Source organism: Marmota marmota, unplaced genomic scaffold, assembly GCF_001458135.2.
Source record: "Marmota marmota marmota unplaced genomic scaffold, marMar, whole genome shotgun sequence".
Taxonomy (NCBI): domain Eukaryota; kingdom Metazoa; phylum Chordata; class Mammalia; order Rodentia; family Sciuridae; genus Marmota; species Marmota marmota.
The window spans coordinates 5,604,834-5,631,894 of NW_026000051.1; the positions used below are offsets into that span (position 1 = coordinate 5,604,834).

Sequence of the window (27,061 nt, forward strand, 5' to 3'; positions counted from 1 at the left end):
CTCCAAAATAATTTTGAAAAGTCGCATACCTACCACATAATTTCCCCCCATTGCACATTTTTTAAAGTTGGCATCTATAACTTTTCACTATAAGTTTTAGAATTATAAACAATGCTATTTAGTATATAATAAAAGTTGACATTTTAAAACAAAATGGTAATACTATTCTTTAAAATGTATCCAACCAAATATAAATAGCACAGAAATTTTATGCCCACTATCCATTTTAAAAAACATATAAACTCCCTCTTTTATAAGTCTAGAATTTTACACTCTTCTTTTTGTTCTTGAAAGTATATTTCCATTTTATCTCTCTCCCACATTATTCTAATGCAATATACTTTTATGCTCTACAAAAGAAATATATGGAAATTGAAAATTTAAAATTGTTTTTATTTCCTGTAATTATAAGGCTCTGCATGTTTAATATTTCCTTCTGGATTAAGCTATCATTACAATTAGTCTAAAATTGGTCAAAGCAATTCAAATGTTTATTTTGATAAATGAAAGTACTTATTTTAAACAATAAATGGAAGGTTTTATCATACAGGTATTTCTTAATAAGAGGAGTAGAGGGCTTACAAAGTATTAAATGAAGGAAATTTTGTTATCAATAATATCTCAGTATTCCTAATGGGGACCCCAGAGGGCCTCACATTTTGGGTCCATAAACTTGGGGTACTGGGTGCGAATATCCCTTTCATAAACTGGGAAAAGGGTAGATGGAAACAGGGAGGGAAAAAAAGACAAGCTACATGAGGCCTCCAGCACAGCAACATTCCAAGGTGCTGGACTACAGGAAGGGGCATGCGTCCACCTCAGAGAGGCTGGCCAGTGGGAGCCTTAGACTGCACAGGCCTAGTCCCCTTGGAGAATCTGAGCTCAGTGTGGAGGACCAGTACCCTGATTTGGAGATTGCTGCCTAAACCAGGCTAACTCTAGTTGTACATTGACTCCTCTGTTTAGTACAGCATGGGAGCCCTTTGGACAGGATATGCCTGGAGAACACGTTCCTCAACTGTAAGAACAGGGCTCACTTGGGCAACCACTTCCACAACACAATGACCTTTCACAATTACACAGAGAATAAATATGTCAGCTCCAGGAAATAAAAAACATTCTGATTAAAGAAATAAATCCAAGAGGGGTAGAGTTTACTTATTATTGAGCATTACTTTTCTGAAGAGTACACCAGTGAATAAATACATATGCTTTGCCCAGCATTATTACTAAGAACTTTAGCTTGAGGGGGTACAAGGATATCTAACACAGTCCAACAGCAAAAAAAAGAAAGAAAGAAAAAAAAGAAACCCAACATTTATAATACATCTATATACTGAAATATGATCATGATTAAAGATCACACTGAAGATAAATACTATTGATGTTGGGAGGGCACTTGTACCAATTGTGATTATGGCTTACAGTGGGTTTCAAAGTACAGTCATGAATTGCTTCACAATAGAGTCAGGTTCTGAGAAATACCTTGTGAGGTGATTTCTCCATTGTGCATATATCATATAAAAACTAAGCTGCGATGTCACTAGGTAACAGTGTCTTCGAGGACCACCATCATTATATATGTCCCATTATTGACTGAAATGTCATTATGCAGTGTGTGATTGTACTTTCTATTTTTTGTGTTTTCAAGTATCATCCAAATTTTCTTCAGATAAACAAGTATTCATTTTTTTAATTAGAAAAAAATTTTAATGAATAAAGTAACCAATATGCTTTTCAAAAAACTACATATCACTGAGAAGTCACTTAACAATCTTTATGAGTTTAAGTGCCAGGTTCCACAGTTACAGGAGTGACTAATCCCGTCCTTATTCTTTATCTGGAGGACCTTTGGTTGGCAGGTCTGAGAATTCTGGAAATAATTAAAATCAGGCACTTTGTAAATTTCAAGCTATTAACATCTCTTAACAGCTTTGAATTTAAGATGAATTCCATTTTTGGAAAAAAAAAAAAAGTTAACCATCTACAATATCTCCATAGCCACTGAAAGTCAATTTATTGATTAGTTTTAATCGTATCTTACATTTTCAATTCTATTTTACATTCATTTATCATGTTAATGACAACATTAAATAAAAGAGAAAAACTGTCATTTAAAGACTTAAAAGGGGGCTGGGGATGTGGCTCAAGCAGTAGCGTGCTCGCCTGGCATGTGTGTGGCCTGCATTCAATCCTCAGCACCACATACAAACAAAGATGTTGTGTCCACCGAAAACTAAAAAATACATATTAAAAATTCTCTCTCTCTCTCTCAAAAAAATAAAAAATAAAATAAAAATAAAGACTTAAAAGGCAGAAGGACAGAACTTTGCAGTTCACCCCCAGCATTCCTCCCTCACATAACTGGCTTCAGGGAGAGAGAGGATCTGCACTTGTTTGGAGAGGAAGCAGCTGACATGAAAACATCATTATCGAAATTAGCAAACTGAAAATTTATGAAGCACAAATCTTGGAAAAATTTGCCACTGTGTTTCCCTATGTTTACTTGCCACGCACACTTTATGTACTGTGCCTAATTAAATGTAACAGATTAGAAGTGCTGAAATGCTAAGTCGTATAGAGTAGAACATGCCAGCAGATCTACATGGTAAACAACCCTACCTCCACTAAACAATTTCTCCTTAATCTATGTTTTCACCATCATTCTGTGGTTCCATTTTAAATGACAGATGGAAGCCAGATCCTGTTCAAAGTTGATGGTGTTAATAAACTCTAAATCTCATTCCACTCCTCCCCTCCCCTGCGGCACAAGCTCACTAGAGTTTTTGTAAGGAGAGAAGGGCTGGACACACTGTGGATAACTACACTGTGCACATCCCCCAAGAACCTAGAGGGCAATTAGATAAATGAACTTTAGAGCTAACTAGGCTGGCAGGTGAATACCAGCTCTGCAAGTTCCTGCCTATTTCACCTTAAACAATCATGCCATCTAAGGCACATCCTTTCCTGATCTACAAGATGAGGTCATGATATCTAATTTCATGGGGGCTCTTGTGAACATTAAATGAGATGAAGTGTTAAATTCACAGGACAGTACCTGGGATGTTCCTGGCACCTAATAAATGTTAGCTCTCCATGTTTTTAAACCAGCAACAATAAAACCCTCTAAAGCCCTTGGTGTACAAGCCATGCTTGCATCCTGCAGTGACTAAAGCCAGGTAACCTTTGTCACAGGATTTTCGGATTCTGGGAGAGCCAGTGCAGAGCACTGGTAGGATAGTGGCAAAGGGAAAGAGGTAACCGGGAGAGAAAGGAAAAGGAGGCCTTTCCCCATCTGCCTGAGCATAATGAATTTCCTACCAAAGAAGGATAACACCAAGACCAAGAACACCTATCTGCCAGCTGAAAGCCAACTTTTGGAACACAATCTGGTTCTAATGGGAGAACCGACCAAATCAAAATTCCATTTCCATAGTATTTGAAATAATTTAAAAACAGATTCACTTGTCAAGTACAGTATTTTTTTTTATTTGAGGCCATGAAAAATTTTATTGCTATAATGTGCTGACATCCTTATAGTTTGGCTTTGCCCTTTCTACTCTATGCATGATGGACTGATAACTGCTGGTGACATTCACAAAGAGGCTCATCTGCGAAAGTATATAAAATGTCAGCCTTGCGGCCACAGCACACAGAAAATGGATGACACCACTCATCTCCCTAAAACACGTGCTGAGAGCTGGTTCTAAATGACCACAGACAATGTTGACAGTTGAAGATTTTTTTTTCCTTTAGGATTATTTCTTTCATAAAAAAAAATAAAACCGAGTTAGGTAAACAAATCCTGCACTTATCTTTACTATTTCCTTCCTACTACTTTTTAATTTTTGCTTCATTTAATGTCCATATCATCTAGAAATGAACCCTTATCTATGATTTTCAGTCTTCTGTGTCTGAAATATATTTATATAAATATGTATATATTCATACATACACCATACATATATATACATGTATATATGCATATACACATATTTACAGCTATACATTTTTAAAAAATATTTTGTTTTAGTATTTTATTTTTATGTGGTGCTGAGGATCGAACACAGCACCCTGTACTTGCTAGGCGAGCACTTGACCGCTGAGCCACAACCCCACCCCCTACAGCTATACATTTTTAAGAATGGTTTTAGCTGCATTCTTTGAAGTTTTTTTCTAAATATTTTTTTTAGTTGTTGATGATTCTTCATTTTATTTGCTTATTTATATTGGTGCTGGGAATCAAACGCAGTGCCTCACATGTACAAGGCAAGCACTCTACCACTGAGCTACAACTCCAGCCCCTCTATGAGCTTTTAATAGACTACATTTTCATTATCATTCAGTTAAAATATTTTCCAATTTCTACTGTGGGTTCTTCATTAACCCAGGTGTCACTAAACATATTGTTTAATTTCCAAACATATGGAAATTTTCAACTTATCTTTTTTGTTATTGATTTCTAGTTTAATTCTACTTAAGTCAGAAATACACTCTAGTCAAAAAGAAAAGTTTATTCTGCAATTGTTGGATGTAGTTTTCTATGTATGTCCATTAAGCCTAATTCGCTAATGTTGGCATCAAATTTTTTATATTTGTGTTACTCGAAATGTGGTCCAAATACTAATGTGGCATCAATACTAATCTGAATGCTACAAAGTTTCAGGGCCAGCACAGATCCTTTGAATCAAAACCTGTGGAAATGGATTCTGAAATTTACATTCTAACAAATCTCCAGATCATTCTCATGTATGCTAAAGTTTAAAAGGCACTGTTTTGTGTCTTTATTTATATGTGTCTGCTTATTCAGTTTATAACACAGTGTGAAAATGTCCTATTGTGATTTTGGATTTGTCAATTTTTTCTTTGAAATTCTTTAACTTTTTGCCAAATGCTATTTGAGCTTGTGTAATTAGATGCCTACAAATGTAGAACTGCCATATTTTCCTTACTTGGTATTCATCTTTGTCTATAGTAAAACGTGTCCTTTTATTTTAAGCATTCTCTTAGAGAACACATAATTAAGTTTTATTTCTATACCCTATTTGTATTTTCTATTAGGGTATTCAATATATTGATTTGATACTGATATCTTTAGATATAAACCTATCATTTTACTAAGTGCTTTCTATCTGTACCATTTACCATGTACTTTTTCTCTCCTTTCTTGCCTTCTTTTAGATTGCTGATTTTAAAAACTTGCTCCATGTTTCCCATGTTATTGGTTTGGAAGTTATATAATGTCTTTTAGTATTCTTTAAGTGACTATCCAAGAAATTACATATTCTTGATTAAAGTTTAACATTAATTGGCACTTTTCCTAGAAAATGCCAGAGCCTTACAATACTCTCCTCATAACTTGCAAGATGTTACTGTTGTACACTTTATTATACACACAGCTAAAAATGTTAAGACATGATTAGTTATTTTAAGCAATCAATATTTATTTAGATTCACATACTTATTTACCCTCTTCTTGGCTTCTTCACTCCTTCCCCCATCTCCTTCTCTCTATCTGGAATCTTTTTACTCCTGTATGAAGAACACCTCTTTTTATATTTCCTTTAGAGAAAAAAAAATGGGACAAATTCTTTCAATTTTTAATGAAAATGTTTTTATTTCACTTCTACTATCAAAGAATATTTCTGGCAGGTACAGAATTCTAGGCTGACACTGACTTTAATTCATTTCTTTAAAGACAACACTACTATATCTTCATTGTTTTGGTTAAGAAAGTAGTGGTCAGTCTAACTTGCTTTTTTGAAGGCAATCTTATTTTTCCCTCTGGCTGCTCTTGTTTTGCATGTCATTTCATTAGTGTGGATTCTTACTTATTTCTTTTGTTTGGGGTATAGTTCTTGATGAATTTAGATCTTGGAATCTGCTATCAGTTTTGGAAAGTTTTCATCTATTACACATACAATATTGTTCTGACCTACTCTCACATTTGCTTCTGGAACTAAATTACACTTAAAGACATTTTTAAAAAACTGTGTCCTCTATGTCTCTTACTTTCCCTTTTGATTTTCCCATCCTGTTATCTCTTTAGTTTTCACAGGATCTTTTTTTTTTTTTTTTTTCCGTATTATGGACTGCTACATCCCCAATTCTCTTCTTCTTTTTAAAATTTTAATTTTGTGACAGGGTCCTGCTAAGTTGCTAAGGCTGGCTTCAAACTTGCAATCCTCCTGCCTCAGCCTCCTGAATCAAAATAAAAATAAAAGGGCTGGAGATATGGCTCAGGATTAAGAGCTCCTTTGGGGCTGGGGATGTGGCTCAAGTGGTAGTGTGCTCGCTTGGCATATGCGGGGCGCTGGGTTCGATCCTCAGCACCACATAAAAATAAAATAAAGATGTTGTGTCNTTTTTAAAAAAAAAAAAAAAAAAAAAAAAAAGAAAGTAAGTAAAAACAACAACAAACTTATACTTGGCTTGTCCAGGTAACTCTGAATAATAGCAATCCAATTTTAATACCTGAGGTATTCTAGGAGCTGGAGGTGCACCTCAGTGATAGAGCACATATTGAGCATACATGAGGCCCCGGTTTCAATACCTAACTCCAAAAAAAGAATGAAGATACTTTAAAGCAGAAGTCTCTCTTAGGGTCTTCTTCCATTGTACTATTGCTACTAAGATGGAGTCTTAGTAGTCTAAATATTAATCCAAAGCAAGGGGAATGATGTCTCCTCCTTGGTAGGACCTAAGCATTATTCTCACCCTCTCAGCCCTGCAAAGTTGCCAAAAGCACTGCTTAACCTCTCAGCTTCTTAGCCATCCTCTCAGAGCTGACAAATAACTCAAGTAAAATCAGTTTTCCCCAGCTTTATGTTCTCATCTGCAAATTTCTTGATAACTTCATCCATTTCCAAGGCCAAAAATATGAACTTAAGTGGATGACCCACAAACTACATCTTTAACCTTGACCTTCCTCCTGAGTTGTTTTTCTAAACGGAACATTTCCCATGCTAAAGATAATGGAAACCTGGCATAATCATCAAACTTTAATATCCCCTGCAATTGGATAATAATATCATCATCTTCAATGAAAACCTCAGCTTTCTTCTATCACTCTTTCCTCCCCACATCCAATCCAACTATTTACCCTGTCTCCAAATTACAGTCTTACCGCCAAAGTACTGTTCAAATCCATTCCTCATTTGTATTTTCAGTAGCTTAATGTGAATTCTTTTTTTTAATATTTATTTTTTAGTTGTAGTTACACACGATACCTTTATCTTATTTACTTTTATGTGGTGCTGAGGATTGAACCCAGGGCCTCACATGTGCTAGGCAAGTGCTCTATCACTAAGCCACAACCCCAGCCCCCTTAATGTGAATTCTTACCACCCCTTGTGTGAATTATGATAATAACCTAATTTTTTGTTATTATCATAATTCCTCATTCTAGAGGTTTCTCCTTCAAACTGATCTTACACATCAGTGCTAGATTATCTTTCATAAATGATCAGATACCCCCACTTCAGAAATCTTTTTCCTCTTTATTTTACAGGCACTTATATAATACATATATAATAATTATTGTTTTTTTTACAGTAATTATAAGGTGATTCTATAACATATAGCATCACAGCAAGAATAATACACTACATGCTAATTAAGAATATACAAGCACATACATATACATAAAATGAATATAATCCTTTCTTCAAAAGGATATAAGCTCCAAAAGGGCAGGATCTCTGGTGTATTCATGATTACAATGTTGTCCCAATGACTTTGAAGATACTAGGTGAGTGAATGTTGTTGAATAAATTAACTAATGAACATAAAATAGCCATTTACACTGCTCAGCATCATAACTACAGACATACATCTAAATTGCTCAACTTCATAACTGCAGACACCTAAACTGCAAAACCTCAAAATATCAGACCCTCTTCAATCAGCCTCAATCTTGACCTTTCAACATTATGTCCTGCTATCTAAATCATTTGCTCAACATTCAACAGTTCTAGGAATTAAAAATACAGAGCTGTTTAAAACAAAAGTTCTGACCAATGCAGTTCTGACCATTTATCAGGGAAATAGCATTAAATAATTCATTTTTCAGAATTACAATCCTGGTAAGTGGTATGAAGCAAAGGAAGTTATGAGAATATAAAACAGAAAATACACACTGAGAATATCAAGGAAAAGTTTCTTAAAGAATGAACATCCAGGGCTGGGGATGTGGCTCAAGTGGTAGCGCGCTCGCCTGGCATGCGTGCAGCCCGGGTTCGATCCTCAGCACCACATACCAACAAAGATGTTGTGTCCGCCGAAAACTAAAAAATAAATATTAAAAAAATTCTCTCTCTCTCTCTCTCATCTCTCTCTCTCTTTAAAAAAAAAAAAAAAAGAATGAACATCTGAAGTGAGTTTTGAAGGAGTACAAATTAGTAAAATGTTCAAGCGTAGTGGGGCAAGGATAGAATTCCAAGCAGAAGAAACAGCACAATCATTATATCTTTTATTTACTCTTATGGGGGCTCCACTAGGCATTTACATGTATTTCATTGAAATGTCCACAATCCTATGATATGCCATTTTTTATCCAAATCATTCATGAGAGGAGAGGAAGCAGAGTGAGGTAAAATGACCTGCCCAAGGCCACAGAGCCAACTGACTAGGGAGGAGCTGGGGTTTGAGTTTGGCTGATCTTAGACTTCCCTCAGTTCTTTTTAAAAAAAAAAAAAATATTTATTTTTTAGTTGTAGTTCGACACAATACCTTTATTTTATTCATTTATTTTTATGTGGTGCTGAAGATCAAACCCAGGGATCTTGCACGTGCAAGGCGAGCACTCTACCCCTGAGCCCAGACTTTCTCAATTCTTGACATGATCTTCCACATAACCAGCCTGGCTCCACTGTTCCAAGACTGTCTTCCTAATACATCTGTCTTCTGCCTATTTAATTTCTTTTGCTAAGTATAGCTTTCTTCCTCAATTTTTTTTTTCTATCACAGTCTTAAATGTATCCTTCTCTGGCTTATACACACGTCATTTTCCTAGAGGGCCTTTCCTAATCTGATCAGAACAGGCATGGTGGCACAGGCCTATAATTCCAGCAACTTGAAAAAAGCCAAGGCAGGAAGATCTCAAGTTCAAGGCCAGCCACAGCAACTTAACAAGGCCTAAGCAACTTAGTGAGACCTGTCTCAAAATAAATAATAAAAAGGGCTGGGGATGTAGCAGAGTGGTGAAGGACCTCTGGGTCCTGAGTTCAATTCCAAGTACCCAAATAAGAGAAAAGAAAAAAAAAAAAAAAAAAAAACCAATGTGCTTTATACACAACTGACAGAAGAGTCAGGAAAGGAGAAGAGAGGCCAATAGAAAAGGAAGAAAGCAAAGCCCAAGAGTATCTCTGGAGAAGGTTCCTGGGTAAGAAAATCGAGGAATCAACAGAAGTGGGAAGCCAGGATGCTAGAGTATGGAGCCTTTTCTGGGCTGGAGTCTTAGAACATTATCTGCTGTGGTTTCCCTACACTCTGCCCACATTTTTGTAAACAGTCACTTCATTAAACTCTCCTCAAATTATTCTAATTTGAGCATACCATCTGTTTTCTGTTGGGACCCTGACTTATAGATTAGCCTATTGGCCTGACATGCCTGGCAGAAGCAAGTCAATGGAAAGGTGAGATGCAGCGATGAGAGGCAGGCACGAAGAGGGACTGGGGAATACTCATTTGGAGAAAGAAGAGAAGGACCAGGAAAAAAAAAAAAAAAAGGCGAAGGAAGCAGAAACTGGAGGGCTCCCAGTTCTGATGAAGACTTCTGCTAGGTATATGAAAACTCAAAGAACATAAGTGGATGGGCTGAGGATGTAGCTGAGTGGTACGGCACTTGCCTAGCCATGTGAGAGGCCCTGATTTGATCCCCAGAACCACAGAAAAACAAACCATGCAAACATCAATAAACCCACTAAATCTAAAGTGAAAATAGTCTCTTTATCCCTGGATTAGGTATCAAATCAAATGAGTGATAGAGATTCCCTCAGAAAAGTTCATTCTAAAATAAACATGCCTGCGGTTACTGGAGCAAACTTGAAGAGCATGCTCATAGCCACCTGCTTGTTTAAGGAGAATTCCGCCTACCCCCCAAGCTTCCCCTGCTTTCAGCCCTCCAGTGTGCCTGACCTGCATTTGGTGCTATATCACGTTACTTTTTTTTTTTTTTTTTTGGGGGGGTACTAGGGATTGAACCCAGAGGCACTTAACCACTGAACCACATCTCCAGCCCCACTCCCTCTTTGTTTTAGAGACAGGGCCTGGCTAAATTGCTGAGGCTGGCTTTGAACTTGTGAACCTACTGCCTCAGCCTCCAGAGCTGCTGGGATTACAGGCCTGCACCATAGCATCTGCTAGCTCTCACTCTTTTACAACCCACTCCTTTACTTTTTGCACACTGTTTAATGGCACTCCACCTCCATTAGGACACACCGTGGGATTTGAGAACAGAGGGTCTTAGTCTTCCTTGGAGACAGCTTGCCATTCTCCTTCTACTTATCTCTGGTTTACCTACTGCATCCAACTAGGAATCCACTTCTGCTCTTCTGCCAAAGTAACAGGGAAGGCCTTTACAGACAGCTGAACAGAATACTGTAATTTGATAGTCATCTCTCTTTTTTTTCCCCCTCTTCGAATTATTATTTTAACGGGCTTCTTCTTATTTTAATAGATTTTTTTTAATAAAGAAATCTTACTTACAAATTTTAATTAGCTTACAGAATATTCACTGCTTTGGAATAAGTGGTTTAATGAGTGAGGAGACCTCAGACTACTAACTAGCCTAGAATCTCTACAGTAGCTTAGGGGGGAAATGATGCAGCCCTAGTGACACAGCCCAGGCCTATGCCTCACAACAGGACTCTGCAGCCTAGACCCTGGAGAGGATGAATCACACCAACTCTTGTGGGATGGGGTGGAAGAAAAATCCAGTTTCTCCCTTTTTATCAAGACTCTATATAAGAACCATGCAGATCCACCACTCACTAAGGCATTAACACTTGTCCAATCACTTCTGTAAACTTCAGTTCCCTCATCTGCAAAGCCACATCATAACCTTTTCATCATAATCCAGTTTTCACACTGGATTGTGATAAAAGCAGGCCCTGTGCACCAGTATAAAGGGTCTAAACAATGTTAGCTGAATGAATGAATGAATGAATGAACGAATGAATGAATCTTGATGCTGTGACTTTAACCTCTACCACTTAGGTTCTCACCTGTTAAAAAATAATAATAATCTTTTTTTTCCACAGTACTTTTCAGTTCCAATAGCGATGAAGAAAAGGTTAACATTTTTCATTCTAAAAACACCTAGCAGAAAAGGTAAGGCTAGAGTCATTCAAATTCAAAATTGGAATCAGGAGAACAATGGAGTTTCTTGTGGTTTAGTAACTTGAATAATCAATGCAAGTTAGCGCTATTCCAAAAAGTAAAAGCATATTAATAACTGCTTCACTAATTAAGAATATGTGACAATTTAAGTATGACTCTCAGTGCACATGAAATTTGAAATAATTTCTTCTTTTGTGAACCTTCAGGTTGTTATGTAAAAGGGGAACTCCAATTTACTCAATCAAACTGAGCCCAGCATATATTTCTATATTAAGGAAATGTATTTATAGTATATTATCACAAATTAGTGTAAGACTGATATAAATTATACAATTTTCACTTACCCATGCCTACTTATAGTTATACATTTTGTGAACTTGAAAAACTGTAGTATATATTAACTCAATATATCTAAAACCAAACCCCTGATCTTTCCTTCCAAAATCGACTCCTTCCAAATCCTTCTTCATCACACTTAATATTAACTCTTTCCTACCACCACTCAGGTCAAAAACACTAGTGTAATCCCTGTCTACATCCAAGTATCAGTAAACTCTCTCAGCTGCACTTTCACAACATACCAGAATCCAGCCACATCTAATCACCTCTGCCACTAATACTGTGGTCCATGCCACCATCATCTGCTCAGATTATACAACCAAAAGATAACTGGTATCTCTGCCTTCACCCCCCACCCCCACCAAAGGTCTACTGCCAACATACACATAGTGGTATATATAAATTCCTTAGTTTACATACAAAACTAAAATACTCATATATATGTGAAGGGACTATATATCGCATACATTTTCTTTTGAAAACATATTATATATATAAAAGTATATACATAAGTATAGAGTGTGATGAATTTTCATAAGTGAACACACCTGTAAAACCAGCATTTGGATCAAGAAATATTCCTCCTCCTTGTAATCACTATTCTCTCAAAGGTAACTACAACCTGACTTCCAACATCTAAGGCTAATTTTGCCTATTTTTGAATATTTTACAAATGAAATCATGATTTCTTCAGCACCAAGCTATTACTTGTGGTTGTGGTTCACTTGTTAAAAAAATCCCAAATATTCATAAATATACCATATTTACAAGTGAATTATGATTATTATTACTGAGGACATGCCTGTGCACATTTTTTGGTGAACACTATACACAATTCTGTTATGTAAGACAAAAGTTTGCCTCTTAATTTCACTGATGCTACTTTTATCCCTAGCACAGTATCTTGCACATTATAACTATTTGTTAAAAAAAATAAAGATACACTTTTAAAATTTAATAAGTATTTGTTGAGCAAGTAATAGAACTAATCTTTTAACACTTCTCTTATTAAATCTAAAAACTGACACAAGGCTTCCTTAACTGAGTTCATAAAAACGGCATCATACTACATGTTCTGCAATCTGCATTTTTCACTCAACATCATGTTTCTAGGGTTCACTAGAATTGATGCGTTCAGCTACAGATCATTCTTTCAGTGCTGTAGAATGCTCCATTGTGGGATTATTACAGTGTATTTATCCATTTTTCTAATCATTGGACAATTGTTTCAAGTTTCTACCGTTTCAAACAATGTTACTATGAATGCTCTTTCTAGTGTCTTGATATAAAAAAGCAAAAGAGTTTCTAAGGTTGAATGACATGTGCATGTTCAAATTTATAAGACAATGCCAAGAACTTTCCAAAGTGCTAAACAATGCACATTCTTGCTGCTGCACAGTCTTGGCAACCCTTGCTATGGTTAGACTTACAAAATTTTGCCAATCTAGAAGATGTAAAATGCTACTTAATTGCAGTTTTTAAATCACATTTTCCTGATTACTAACAAAAATGAGGATCTTTTCATATAATTGACCATTCACATACCTTCTTTGGAAATCATGGTTCAAGGCTGTTAAAGTTTGTATAAGAGATGTCCCCTGGAAGCTCATGTATGAAACAGTGCAGGAACAGTCAGAGGTAAAATGATTAGATCATCAGAGCTGTGACCTCATGAGTGGATTAGGGTGATGGATTAATAATTTGAAAGGACTACTATACTGGGTGGCAACTGTAGATAGCTAGGGTGTGGATGGAGGAAGTAGGTCACTGGGGCATACTTTGGGGTTTATATTTTGTTCCTGGTGTCTCATTCTCTCTATATGCTCCTCAGTTGCCATGAACTAATCAGCTTTCCCCAAGTTTACCTTTCTGCCGTGACGTTCCACCATCATCTCAGGCTCAGAGCTATGGAGCTGGCGGAACAAGGAATGAATCTCTGCAGCTGTGAACCCCAAATAAACGTTTCCTCCTCTAACTTGTTCTTGTCAGGTATTTTGGTCACAGCAACTCATAGCTGACTAACACAAAGTCTTTCTCCTATTTTTCAAAAGGGTTGTCTTTGGAGGGGGCATTACTGGGGATGATGTTCTTCATCTTTTTCTTATTAATTTATAAGAGTTCCTCATATATGTTAGATGATTTTAATCCTGTTGTTTATATTAGAGATATCTTCTTGCAGTTCATGAGTATCTTCACATTTTAAAATGTTTATTAGAAAATAATTTCAAACCTGCATAAAAGGTTCCAATAAAAATAATACAAAGAACAGCTGTGTATGCCCTTCACTCAGATTCACCCATTCTTAACATTTTTGCCTCATTTATTTTATCTCTGCATATTCATGCACTATGTGTATATGTATGTGTGCTTATAAAGATACACATACATATACACATTTATTTTTCCTAAAACTTTAAGGGTAAGTTATATACAACATGTCCCTTTACCTCTAAGTCAGTCAGCAGATAGTTCCTAAGCCTACAGATATTCTCCCACATAACCATATACAATTATCAATTACAATTTACTTCACTAAATTTAATCCCATAATGTCTGATATGGCATTTTCCCTCTTCCAGTATAGAATCCAATCTGGGGTCAGGTATTGAACTGAGCTGTTATCACTTCAGCCTGTTTTAATCTGGAACATTTTCATGGCCCCTGTTTGCCATTTTTGGAGAATGCCCCTCTCAGCTTTCTTCCTCAATACAACATTCTTCACTTTGGGCTTGTGTGATTTTTCTACTGGTTATATTTAGGCTACATTTTTGGGTGGAACACTGCACCGAAGTCTACCTGCCCGTCACTGATGATGCTGATCCTGATCACATGGGCAATGTTTTGTTTTCCCNTTTCTTTCTTTCTTTCTTTCTTTCTTTCTTTCTTTCTTTCTTTCTTTCTTTCTTTCTTTCTTTCTTTCTTTCTTTCTTTCTTTCTTTCTTTCTTTCTTTCTTTCTTTCTTTCTTTCTTTCTTTCTTTCTTTCTTTCTTTCTTTCTTTCTTTCTTTCTTTCTTTCTTTCTTTCTTTCTTTCTTTCTTTCTTTCTTTCTTTCTTTCTTTCTTTCTTTCTTTCTTTCTTTCTTTCTTTCTTTCTTTCTTTCTTTCTTTCTTTCTTTCTTTCTTTCTTTCTTTCTTTCTTTCTTTCTTTCTTTCTTTCTTTCTTTCCTCCCTCCCTCCTTTCTTTCTTTCTTTCTTTCTTTCTTTCTTTCTTTCTTTCTTTCTTTCTTTCTTTCTTTCTTTCTTTCTTTTCCTTTATGACTAATACAGGCTGATGCAGAGACATTTCAAGACTAGGTTCTTCAACTATTTTTCCCCTAATTTCCCCCTAAATCTATTAATGATTCTGGTCAGATTCAATTTTTAGTGAAATGTTTGTACCATAATTAAATACTTTAATAATAAAAATTCTACACTGTAGTTATCCATCTTTTTCTTTGTTATTTACACATTTTATGTCTTGTTTAAGAAATTCTGATCTACCTTCAAAGTATTGAAGATATTTCCTTACTTTTTCTATCAAAGATTCCCCTACTTATTTGTAATAAGTATTTTAAGCAGTAGCAATAAAATCTCAGTTTCATATGCTCTAAAACTAGCAAAACTTATGTTGTTCCTATTGCTTGTTTTTGGTATGTTTCAGTATTTTTAAAGTTAGATTGTATATAAACAATCTCTGGGTTTTAAATTTAATGCTACTTCAGTATGATTTAGATTTTAAACAATGTTTTTTTCTCTTTTCAAGATAGTTGACTTGTTAGGTTTGAAACAAAGTCTGTTGTCATTTCTAACCAAATTTTATAGGCCATTGATTTATAAGGCTAGCAAAAGATATCTTTAATAGTTAAAATGATAACATCATTTCATCCACTTCAGAGATATAGGAGGAGGAAATTGTAGGGAAATTAACTTTTAAGGCAGGAAACAGCTGAATAGAGGAAAACTGTCACAATTTAAAATGATACTTAAACTGACTGGTGAAACTCTGAAAGGCTGACCTGGAAGAAATAAGGGCAGAAAATTTGCCTCTTAAACATACAAATGGATCTATGCCTATATATTTCTATTCCTCTTTTTCTTAGCAATGGCTACAAAAAGTTCAAAACTTAACCTATAGAAAACAAGTGAAATATCAGTGTGGTGTCATATGCCTGTAGTCTCAGGACAACATAGCAAGACTCCTATCACAATTAAAAAAAAAAAAATGAATACAGCAACTAACAATTTTTTAAAACACTTGGTAAGTGGGTTCCTAGCCTATTTTAGAAGTAAAACTAACTCAGAACAAACAACCAGAAGGAAACCTTTTATCACTTACCTTACTCCAGAATATATTTGGGTATGTCCTACACCACACCCAAAATGTTAGGTACTATCAGTAATGAAAAAGGCAGATAACACTGTCATGTGTGGGTAGTTACACATATGGTACTAAGGATTGAACACAGGGTCGCATGCATGCTAAAAGCAATCTATCATCCCCAGCCCTTTTTACACAAAATTTTATTTTGAGACAGGGTCTCACTAAATTGCTAAGGCTGGACTCGAACTTGCAATCCTCCTGCCTCAGCTTTCTTAGCCAGAGGGATTACAGGTGTGTGTCATTGTGTCCAGTCAGATTACCTTGTTTTTGAGAAATATATATGATCTATGTTATTCTCCGTATCCGTAATATATAAATGTAAGAAACAAACAAAAAAAGCAGTAGCTGAACAATTTAATTTAAATTGGATCTAAAATAATGGCACACACCTATAATCCCAGCAACTCAGGAGGTTGGGGCAGAAGGATCATAAGTTCAAGGTGAGCCTTAGCACATAGTGAGTTCATCAACACCAAGGAAAAAACTGGATTCACAAACTTTCAAATTCTATGTCAGAGAGCAGTTATGAGAATCAGAAAGCCAGACCTGGCTTCCTCACCTGGTGTTCAGCATGAGCCTAATCCTTTCACTAATGGCTGGGGGGAAATGCATGCTCCAGGAAACCCAACTGAAATAAATATACTTCTGATATGGGTTTCCCTGTCTGATCCTGCATACTACACTCAGTAATTCAAGTGGCAGTGAGCACTACACCCAGATGGTAAAATTTTCTATAATGTATGTCTTTGTAAGCTGGTAATGCAATTATATTCTATTTCTAACTAGGCAAATGGAATCAAAATATACCTCTATTTCATAAAATAATGACAATAAACCTTAATTATGATTTTTTTAAAAAAAATTATCCAGATTCCCCAAGGATAGCAAAATTTGAGGATGTTCGAGTCTTTATATAAAATGGCACAATATTTACATTTAACCTACTCAAATCCTCCTGTACATTTAAATAATCTGTATTTTATTTATAAGACCCAAAACAATGTAAATACTATGTAAATAATTATTATATTGTTTAGGGAATAATGATAAGAAAAAAGTCTGTAAATGCTGAGTATGAATGCAGCGGAGGGCTGACTGTACTTATATTTTAAAGAGGTACAGTTGTTTGTGTAATTATTAAAGTATCACCAACTCTCAATACAAACATCTGACTAAAACTACACATACTGATGCTAGAAGATATAAGCAAACTTCAAGGCCACAGTGATTACAAATGGACATTAAAAAATAAACAATAACAATTCTGATTGCCATAAACTTAATTCTTCTGTTTAATGAATAACAAGGAAGGAAGCAAAGAAATCCTTGGGACTCAAACATTATAACATGGTTACTAAGAAGGGGCTTGGTGAATTCCTCAAAGTTTTCACCAAAGAGTTATATTAAATTTCCTTTCAGCAACAAGTTGGTTTCTTACTAGTAGAAGCTTAGGTCAGTTCTCTAAGTCAGGGAAACCAGGAGTCCATGTCATTTACTGGACAGTTAAGTAAGTGTTAACTGTCACTCACCATGGCGTGTTTATGGCTGTCTATTGAAGATTCATACTGGGGGCTGAGAAAGTAATTCCTTGCCGCTTAGGGTCTTAAAAATATTATCTAAACTTTAAGATCTTGTATAAAAATGTGGAAATATCTACATTTTGCTCATGTCTTCTTTGACAATAGAAATTTACATATGACATTGAATGAGGAGCCCCTAAAGAAGGAACAGAATTCCTACATCAGTGAACAGGACAGACCATCAGGTCCCCTCTCACCTGTGACACTGTGATGCTGCATTTCTTGGCCAGCTCCTCTTTGGCTTCTTCACTGGGGTAGGGATTGCTGAGGTGTGAGTAAAAATATTCATTCAAAATTTCTGTGGCTTGTTTACTGAAATTACGCCTTTTCCGTCTATGATGAGAGGGAAAAAAATTGAAGTTATGATCAGCATTGATCAAAGAGGAATAGATTAATTATGATCATATATTAAAACATTCTTAGGGTCTAATTTATCACCAAGATATTGTAAATTATATTCTAGGCACTATACAAAGCACTATCCAACACATTGTAAGATATACTAAGAAAAATACTAGAATGTGAAGCACAATTAATTTCATTATTTAATTTATTCAACAATATTTATTGAGGACCTAATGTGTTGTAGGTATTAAATAAAAATCCATAGGGAACAAAACAGACAAGATTCAGAGAGCTGATAGGCAACTGGAGAGCTAAGGGAGAGAATCAGATGGAGGAAGAAAGAATTTAGACAAGGATCACAGGAATAAATAATTACAAATCTTGGTTACCAAATCAAGTATCATGAAGGAGAGTATGATGTACCATAAAAGTGTTTTAATAGAAAAATGAAACACAGGCTATGGAGTCAGGACTGATTTCCTTGAGAAATGATATTTAATTTGGGACCTGGAAACATACAGGAGTTAGATAAAGAACAGAAGTAAAAAGTACTAGGCAGAGGAAAAGGTCCAGAAACAGAAAAGAACCTGGTGAATCTAAAGGGCTAGAGGAGGCTGGAACTCAAATAAAGGTAGGAAATGTGTGAGAAGGGGCAGATTAGAGAGGTTTAATGGGCTCCACAAGAATTTGGAGATTTTAGTCTAAATATCATTTAGGAAGCTATTAAAAGTTTAAGTTTCCATGTTTTAAAAAGATTATTCTGACTACCAAGGAAAAGTGGAGGAGGGTACATTTTCCCCCACATCCTTGCCAACACTTATTGTTGTTTGTATGCATAATAGCTGCCATTCTGACTGGAGTGAGATGAAATCTTAGAGTGGTTTTGATTTGCATTTCTCTAATTGATGATGAACATTTTTTTTCACGTATTTGTTGATTGATTGTACATCATCTTCTGAGAAGTGTCTCTTCAGGCCCCTGGCCCATTTATTGATTGGGTTATTTGTTTATTTGTTTGGGTTTTTTTTTTTTTTTTTTTTTTTTGGTGTTTAGTTTTTTGAGTTCTTTATATACCCTACAGATTAGTGCTCTATCTGATGTGTGAGGGGTACAGATTTGCTCCCAAGATATAGGCTCTCTATTCACCTCACAGATTGTTTCTTTTGCTGAGAAGAAACTTGAGTCCATCCCATTTATTGATTCTTGATTTTAATTATTGCACCACAGGGGTCTTATTAAGGAAGTTGGGGCCTAATCCCACATGGTGGAGATTAGGGCCTACTTTTTCTTCTATTAGATGCAGGGTCTCTGGTTGTATTCCCAAGTCCTTGATCCATTTTGAGTTGAGTTTTGTGCATGGTGAGAGATAATATGGAAAGCAGTATGGAGATTTCTTGGAAAATTGGGAATGGAACCACCATTTGACCCAGCTATCCCTCTCCTCAGTCTATACCCAAAGGACTTAAAAACAGCATACAACAGGGACACAACCACATCAATGTTTATAGCAGCACAATTCACAATAGCTAAACTGTGGAACCAAACTAGATGCCCTTCAATAGATGAATGGATAAAAAAAAATGTGGCATATATACACAATGGAATATTACTCAGCAATAAAAAAGAATAAAATCATGGTATTTGCAGGTAAATGGATAGAGTTAGAGAAGATAATGCTTAGTGAAGTTAGCCAATCCCCAAAAGCCAAATGCCGAACGTTTTCTTTGATTATGTGAGGCTGATTCATAGTGGGATAGGGAGCAGGAGCATGGGAGGAACAGACGAACTCTAGATAGGGCAGAAGGGTTGGAGGAGAAGAGAGGGGGCATAGGGTTATTAATGATGGTGGAATGTGATGAACATTATTATCCAAAGTACATGTATGAAGACACGAATTGATGTGAATATACTATGTATAAAACCAGAGATATGAAAAATTGTGCTCTATATGTGTAATAAGAATTATAATGCATTCTGCTGTCATATATAAATTTTAAAAAAGAAGTTTATCTAATCTTAAGTATATGCTAATAAATCTTAGTTATATGGCTTTCTTAATTAAATGTAATAAATTTAGATCTTATTATTTCTGAAAAAAAGAAAATTGGAGGAGGGCACAAAAGAAAATGTAAAGACCATTCAAGGATGATGATAGTAACTCATCTTCAATTTGACCATCTATTTGAATAGAAGTTCAGTGGATAAGACAAAGAAATGAAGGGAAGAGAGAGGAAATACAAATAGGAAAGACAGTAGAATGAATCAGACTTAACTTTCCTATGTTCACCTATGAATATGCCACCAGTGAAACTCCACATCATGTACAACCACAAGAACTGGATCCTAATTAGAATAAGTTATACTATATGCACAGATAATATCTCAAAATATACTCCACTACCACATATTTCTAAAAAGAATTAATTTTTAAAAGTCATTAAAAAATATCTATTTGAAGGGTAAAAGCTTTAGGACTTGATGATGAATTGGATGGGGGAGTGGGTATGGGAAACAAGAACAGTCAGGTAAGGGGAAAAAAACATACCAAGAAGGCATAAACAACTGCCTGGACTTAGGTATAATTTCCTCAGAAATGAAAGAGTAGGAAAAAATTGCTTTTGCTGGGAGAAGATCAAGTACTAATTAACAACGTATTTCAAGTAGCAAAAATGCTCTTTATATTTGGTTGCTTTTATTAACATTTTAAAGAATTCCTGCCTGAAAATTAACATCTGTCAGATTTCACTTTAGATTAGATCCTCCAATAACTGGAAAATAACCTTCCCAAGATAATTTTCTTAATACTTTCTTCCAAATAATCTTAACTATCTTCTCAACAGTGACACCCTACACTCAGAAGAGACACTTATGAAGATGGGTAGTGTCTGAGATTCTTCTAGTTACCACAACATCACTTGAATGGCAGGTTAAATATGCAATCCATGTTTCAACACTCAAGGAGAGTCAAGGGAGTAAGAAATCTAGGTCTGATCAAAACATCTCAGGTTTCAGAAGGTTTTAGAAGGACTGTTTCCTGAGTGATGAAGATTAGATTCAAGATCCACTTGGGGCTTAAAATCAACAGGATTTAATCAAGACTTGGATGGAGGAAGTGATGAGGGAAGAAGGAAAGAAAGAGAAATACACTAGGAAAAAAAAGCAATTAGCATTTTTGCATGGATCATGCACGGATTGAAAAGAAAGAGAAGGTCCTAAATGGAGCCCGTGAAATAGGTACACTGCTGGGCAGGAGTTGTGGCTCAGCGGTAGAGAGCTTGCCTAGCATGCGCAAGGTCCTGGGTTCGATTCCCAGCACCACATAAAAATAAGTAAAATAAAGGCATTGTGTCCAACTACAACTAAAAAATAAATATTAAAAAAGAAAGAAAGAAATAGGTACACAGCTGAGCTGGGGGCAGACTAAGTAGAGTGGAAAAGGTCTAGAATAGAGATTCAATGGATCAAACCTGCAGGCATTACATACTATTTGTTGAGAAAACACAGTAATGACCTGCTCATAAAAATCTAGGTTTCTGGCTTCTTATGATAAATTGGAAGATCATCCATGCCAGGCCCACATTATTAGAAGGCAGACGAGGGCTAAAGGTGAGTGATGGGTATCCCCTTAGATAGGCACCTGTCTGTTCTATCCCTTACTACATCCCCAACCCAGCCATTTCACTCAATTTCACTATATGTCAATGGGTGAATTTGTGACTCCCAGTCCGCAACACCGAACCCAGCAATAAGGTCCAGAGTTGGTGGGAGTAGATGACACAAGAGTATAGGAAATGGGGAAATGTGAAAGGAGGAATGAGAAGAAAAATCTATTCAAGAAAGCAAAGAGAAGTCTGTTTCACATAGATTTTGCCTAGGCAAAGTTTCAGCAAATATAAAAAAAAAATATTACACAAGAACAAATTCCTGGGCAAAACAGAATACCTTACCACATGTTCACAAGTCCAAATTATAGCACCTCTATTTAAAAAACAAGGGGCCTACACAAATTTATTCTTAAATGTTTTGCTTTGGTGCATGCTTTAGCTTGTCCAATTGTCAAGAAAACATGAGCACAACCTTACAGAAAGGCAGAGTGAGCACAGGAATCGTGTATCTGAATGAGCATGTTTGCCTAAAGCAGAACAATCCTGCCTTCTCAGTGTAGAGGGCTTGCTAAGAGGCATTGCAAGAATGCACAGAACCAAAGCTCAGTATCTACATTCACTTGAAGGCATAGGAGAGAATGTGGTCTTATACTTTATTTATTTTTTAGAAAAACATCCTGTAGAAAATGCCCATTAAACATTTCCCCCTCAGTTTCCCTTCCCCCAGGCTTCACCACACTCTAAATGGCTACGCCTCAGGCCAGTGTGCAGAGGCCCATCAGTCCCAGGGCTGAGGCCCATCAGCATCACAGTGTTACTAACAGCAGTCTCTGTGGGAGAAGGGACTGCTCCAAGCTCTGCCACTCTCTGAGGGCTCTGTTCAATCTAGGCTGTTAACATACTTTCTCTTCATGGAAGAAAAATAAATAATTTAGGTGTATACATTATAAATGCAGTTATGCAAAAAAAAAAGCATGCATGTTGACAAGAATGGAAAAGTATCAGCAGAATTAAGGATAGCAATTGTGTTAGGAAGAATTTCTTCTTTTCACAGGTACTTTTTAATATCTTTGTTATTTAAATGCTCAAATTTGACAAACCATTTGAAATGGTTTTTGTTTATTTTCTAACACTACCTCTCTAACTCTGATTTCAACTATTAAGAGTATTAAGTGGAAATATCCATTCATCTGGTCAGTCAATAAATTATTTATCTGTAACTGATTATACATAAGGTGCTTGCTATAATAGTGGGGAATGCAAATGTGTGAGTCTTGGCTTTCAATGACTCTGGCTTATTAGGGGAGAAAAGAAATGTTCATGGAAAACTCCAAGAAAAGGAAGTAAAAAATGTTCTAATTCTTGGACTGGGGTTGTGGCTCAGTGGCATAGTGCTTGCCTTGCATATGTGAGGCACCGAGTTCAAGCCTCAGCAGCACATAAAATAAATAAATACATAAAGGTATTGTGTCCATATATAACAAAAATAAATTTTAAAAAAATGTTTCAATTCTGACCTAATAATTTCATTACTAAGAATTCACCCTTAAGTAAAAAAAATTCTAAAGGTCAATAGGGATCTTGCATAAAGATTTTCACTAACACACTAGTTTCAATAAATATCTGTCTAAAAGAGTGCCAAGCCTTCCCTCCACTATTCTCTGTACCTTCCTTTTATCTTTCCTCACAGCATTACCACCCTATTATACTTCATTATACTATTGAATAGAATATAGAGTATATTTGTTTACTTGATTATTATGTTTCCTCAAGTAGAATGTAGGCTCAAGTGGGCCATGTACATAAACCTGTCTTGTTTAACATCATTTCCTCAGCACAAATAAGTACCTGTGGAGCCAGGTGTGGTGGTGTACACCTGTAATCCCAGTGGCTTGGGAGGCTGAGGCAGTAGGATTGCAAGTTCAAAGCCAGCCTCAGTAACAGTTAGGCATTAAGCCACTCAGTAGGACCCTGTCTCTAAATAAAATACAAAATAGGGCTGGGGATGTGACTGCAAAAAAAGTATTTGCAAAAAGAAATCAAAGAAAGAAAGAAAGAAATTATAATGGAAACTGATAGCAATAACTTAAATGCTAAAAAATAAGCTAATGCTAATTAAGTTATTTATTATATATCCATTTGGTAAACTTTAACTAATAAAATGGTATTTAAAGCTAAAGCTTATACTCAATGAAAAATGTTTATGTGTTCATGGTGAATTTTCTAAGAAGTAGACCAAATTATGTATATTAAACCATCACAAAAACATAAAAGCCCCCAAAACAAAAAACTAGAAGGAACACTAAAACATTTATAGTGATTTTTTTTTCCTTTAGGTGGCAAAAACATAGTTGCCTTTTATCCCTCATTCTTCTATTGTATGTATTTTCTAAATTTTCCACAATGAATGTGATATTTTTTTAAGTAGAAAAATAATAACAATGCAACTTAAAATCTTCCAAGAAGGGGCTGTGGCTGTGGCTCAGTGGTGGTGCACTTGCCTGGCATGTGTGAGGCACTGGGTTCGATTCTCAGCACTGCATATAAATAAATAAAATAAAGGTCTGTCAGCAACTAAAAAAAAATATATGTTAAAAAAATCTTACAAGAAGAAAAAAGCAATTCAGGCAGGGACAGGTCAAAGGGGCCTTAAGTATGTGTGTGAGTTATCCAATAATGACAAGCTCTTGCTTTGTTTGATGCTTGGGCTTGAACCCAGGGCCTATCACTGAGCTACACACATGACCCCAGCCCCAACAAGCTATCAAAGGTTTTAAACAAAGCATCAGGTTATCAGAGTGATATTGCAGAGAAGGAATATGGAGGATGGGCTGGAGGGGAGTGAGGCTGGGGACAGGTGACTAGGAGAAGGGTCTGTGAGAGTCTAGGTACAAAAGGACGAACGGGAACTATAGTATGAGGAAAGAGGGAGAGAGAGGGCTAGTAGAGAAAGACTGAAATGAAGCAATGGTGAGTCTGAGTGACTAATTCAGCAGGAAGGAGGGAGAGAGGAGAGGCCTACAGAGTTGTGTCTAACTAGGAAAATGGTGAATTACTAGGTGGTGAATCTCCTTACTTGGCTTTAAGGAAGAGCTCTGGCATGAAGACTGTTCCTCACACTATTTTCCAAATGAAATACTTAGTTATTTCCTTTAATATTATGAAATTTGAGTGAAAATTATCACTTGTCAGATTCCAAGGGGGAGAAAGTAAAACAAAATAGCAACTCCTTTCTAACGCTGAAGACTGATCATTAGCTATAGCAATGCCCAACAGGCATCTCTACAGAGATTGTCTGTACCAGGACCTTGATGATTCTTCTGCCACTCAGCAAGTCACCCTATATAATTTATTACCACAAATAATGTTATTATCTAATTCCTGTGAAGTTTGGTGAAAACTTCAGATAAAAGGAAAATTTTCATATTTACAGGAGAAACTTACAGCCTTTCCTACCTGATTATAACTTACAGAGTTTGGGGTTTTCTGGCAAATGCTACTAATACCACTTTTTTTTCCTAAGTAACTTTATTTTATTTGTTTATCCTTTCTATTTTTTTTTTTTAAATGTGGTGCTGAGGGTTAAACCCAGGGCCTCACGTGTGCTAGACAAACGCACTAACACTGAGCCACAATCCCAGCCCCCAATACCACTTCTTAGTAGTGTCAAAATATCACCAAGTGTTTTCATAAAATATGCATAAACAACATAAACATTAAGAAATTCTTGGAAAACAAGCCTTTGCTAAAGTAGCATTTCATGCAGAATACTATCCTTAAAAACACAGCTTCAGAATGAAAAGGCTTCATATTCCTATAGTCATTAGCAGTAGCACCAATACTATGCATTTCCCAGTCACTAAACTGGCAGCTAATGGCATTCCCATGACCAGACAAGATGTAACAGCGCAGGCCCCTTGAGGTGGGCAACTTTGCACTATAGGGAAGAACTCCTGCAGCCAAATTAAAGAACCTAAGACCCATTAGCCAGCTTTATGGGAAACAATACACAAAGAGTGAAGAGGGAGCCATATAATAAATTTATGGGCTCACATACCTGGCATCAAGGAATCTTGATCTTAGAATCATAACTGCTTCACAAGTGCTTTGTTTGAGCTGCATCTGAATGGAACTAAATTTTCGATGGATGATGCCCACCATTCTTTCAATCTCTTTTGGGGAAATGGGACGCGTTCTACTCTGTTCTCGGAGAAGGTTCATCACATGTGTAGTGAACTCATTACATGCCTGTAATGGAGGACCAAAAAAAACACTTCTTAGAAAACTGATATTTTTACATTATCACATCCAGACATTAACTTATCTGAATTTCTACCTAATTTGCAGTCACTAATGCCATTGTGTAGAGGGTAAGATAAATAAAACAAAGATACTTGGGAAATAGCGGTGATGTAGTTAGATGGGGCGGGAAGATCTGAAACTGAGTGGCCAGACATGCAAAGGAGACACATTGATCAACAGCCCTTCCCAACTCTCCTTGTTCTAGTTCCAAAGTAAGGTTTTTCCACTGGAAGGTGCTTGCTACTATTTTATGTGTGTACACACACACACACACACACACACACACTTTTTTTCCCTACTCCCTCTAGTGTTTTACATTTAGTCAACAAATGTTTACTGCAAAATTAAGTTCAAACCTTTCCAAGTGATATCAGGGACACAGAAACAAGCAAGATGGAGACCTGGCCTTCAGTGAAATAAAACATAAAAAACTAATTCTCACACAAGGAAATCAGTACATAATGTAACAGGAAGATATTAATAAGGGCTTCTTCCTACGTTCCAAGGAGGGAGTGTTCTCATCTGGAAAATTCATGGGAGAAGTCATGTTGGGCTACAAAGAATGGGTAGTATTTCTGAAAGGTAGAAGCAAGGAGAAATTCTAGGCACAAGAAAAACTCTAGCACTAACATCATGTAGCAATTTCAGTGAGTGGGTAGGAGGAACAGAAAGATATGTAGAAAAGAGGAAGGCCTAGTTTCTTGTTTAGGTAGGAGTTAGGGATTGTGCCCAGGCCTCAGGTGTGTTAAGCATTATCTCTACCCGAGTTACACCCCTAAGGCAAGAACTAAGGATTGAATAAGCACATGACAAGCATGCCAATGACCTAGTATAATTCGGCTGCACTCATGCCCTGGTGGATAAAAGCAACCTCTGTAAAGCAGCTCAGCCCTTCTAAGTAGGGGCAGCAGGAAAATTAGAATAGAAAATTTGAAAATAAGAATTAGACTTGGGACCCAACTTTTTAGCTAACAATGCTTGGACACTGTCTCTTTCAGTTCACTTGCTCTCTTTTAGATCTCAAAACTGTATAACTGGTTCTACACTGAAATTCAGCTCTTCCTTGGTAAATAAAGCATCAGTCTACACTCTTGAATAAAAATAACATCTAGCATTTTTGTTAAAAAAGACAGGATGCAAGATTCTGCGTTTTACCTCACAACCCCCGCCCCCCGTAGGATAGGCAGACAG

The 27,061-nt window shown here is 36.2% G+C and overlaps 1 protein-coding gene across 3 annotated transcripts in view; it reads right to left on the reverse strand.

Annotated features, from left to right (window-relative positions):
- The window catches only part of Pbx3 (PBX homeobox 3), a 207,192-nt gene that overhangs the window by 12,677 nt on the left and 167,454 nt on the right, over positions 1 to 27,061 (reverse strand). For all 3 annotated transcript variants that reach the window (XM_048813040.1, XM_048813039.1, XM_015497579.2), the window contains 2 exons: positions 25,626 to 25,816; positions 17,816 to 17,951 (listed from right to left, as the gene is read on the reverse strand). In XM_048813040.1, the coding sequence (XP_048668997.1) occupies positions 17,816 to 17,951; positions 25,626 to 25,816 (327 nt within the window). The remainder of the gene's footprint in view (positions 1 to 17,815; positions 17,952 to 25,625; positions 25,817 to 27,061) is intronic.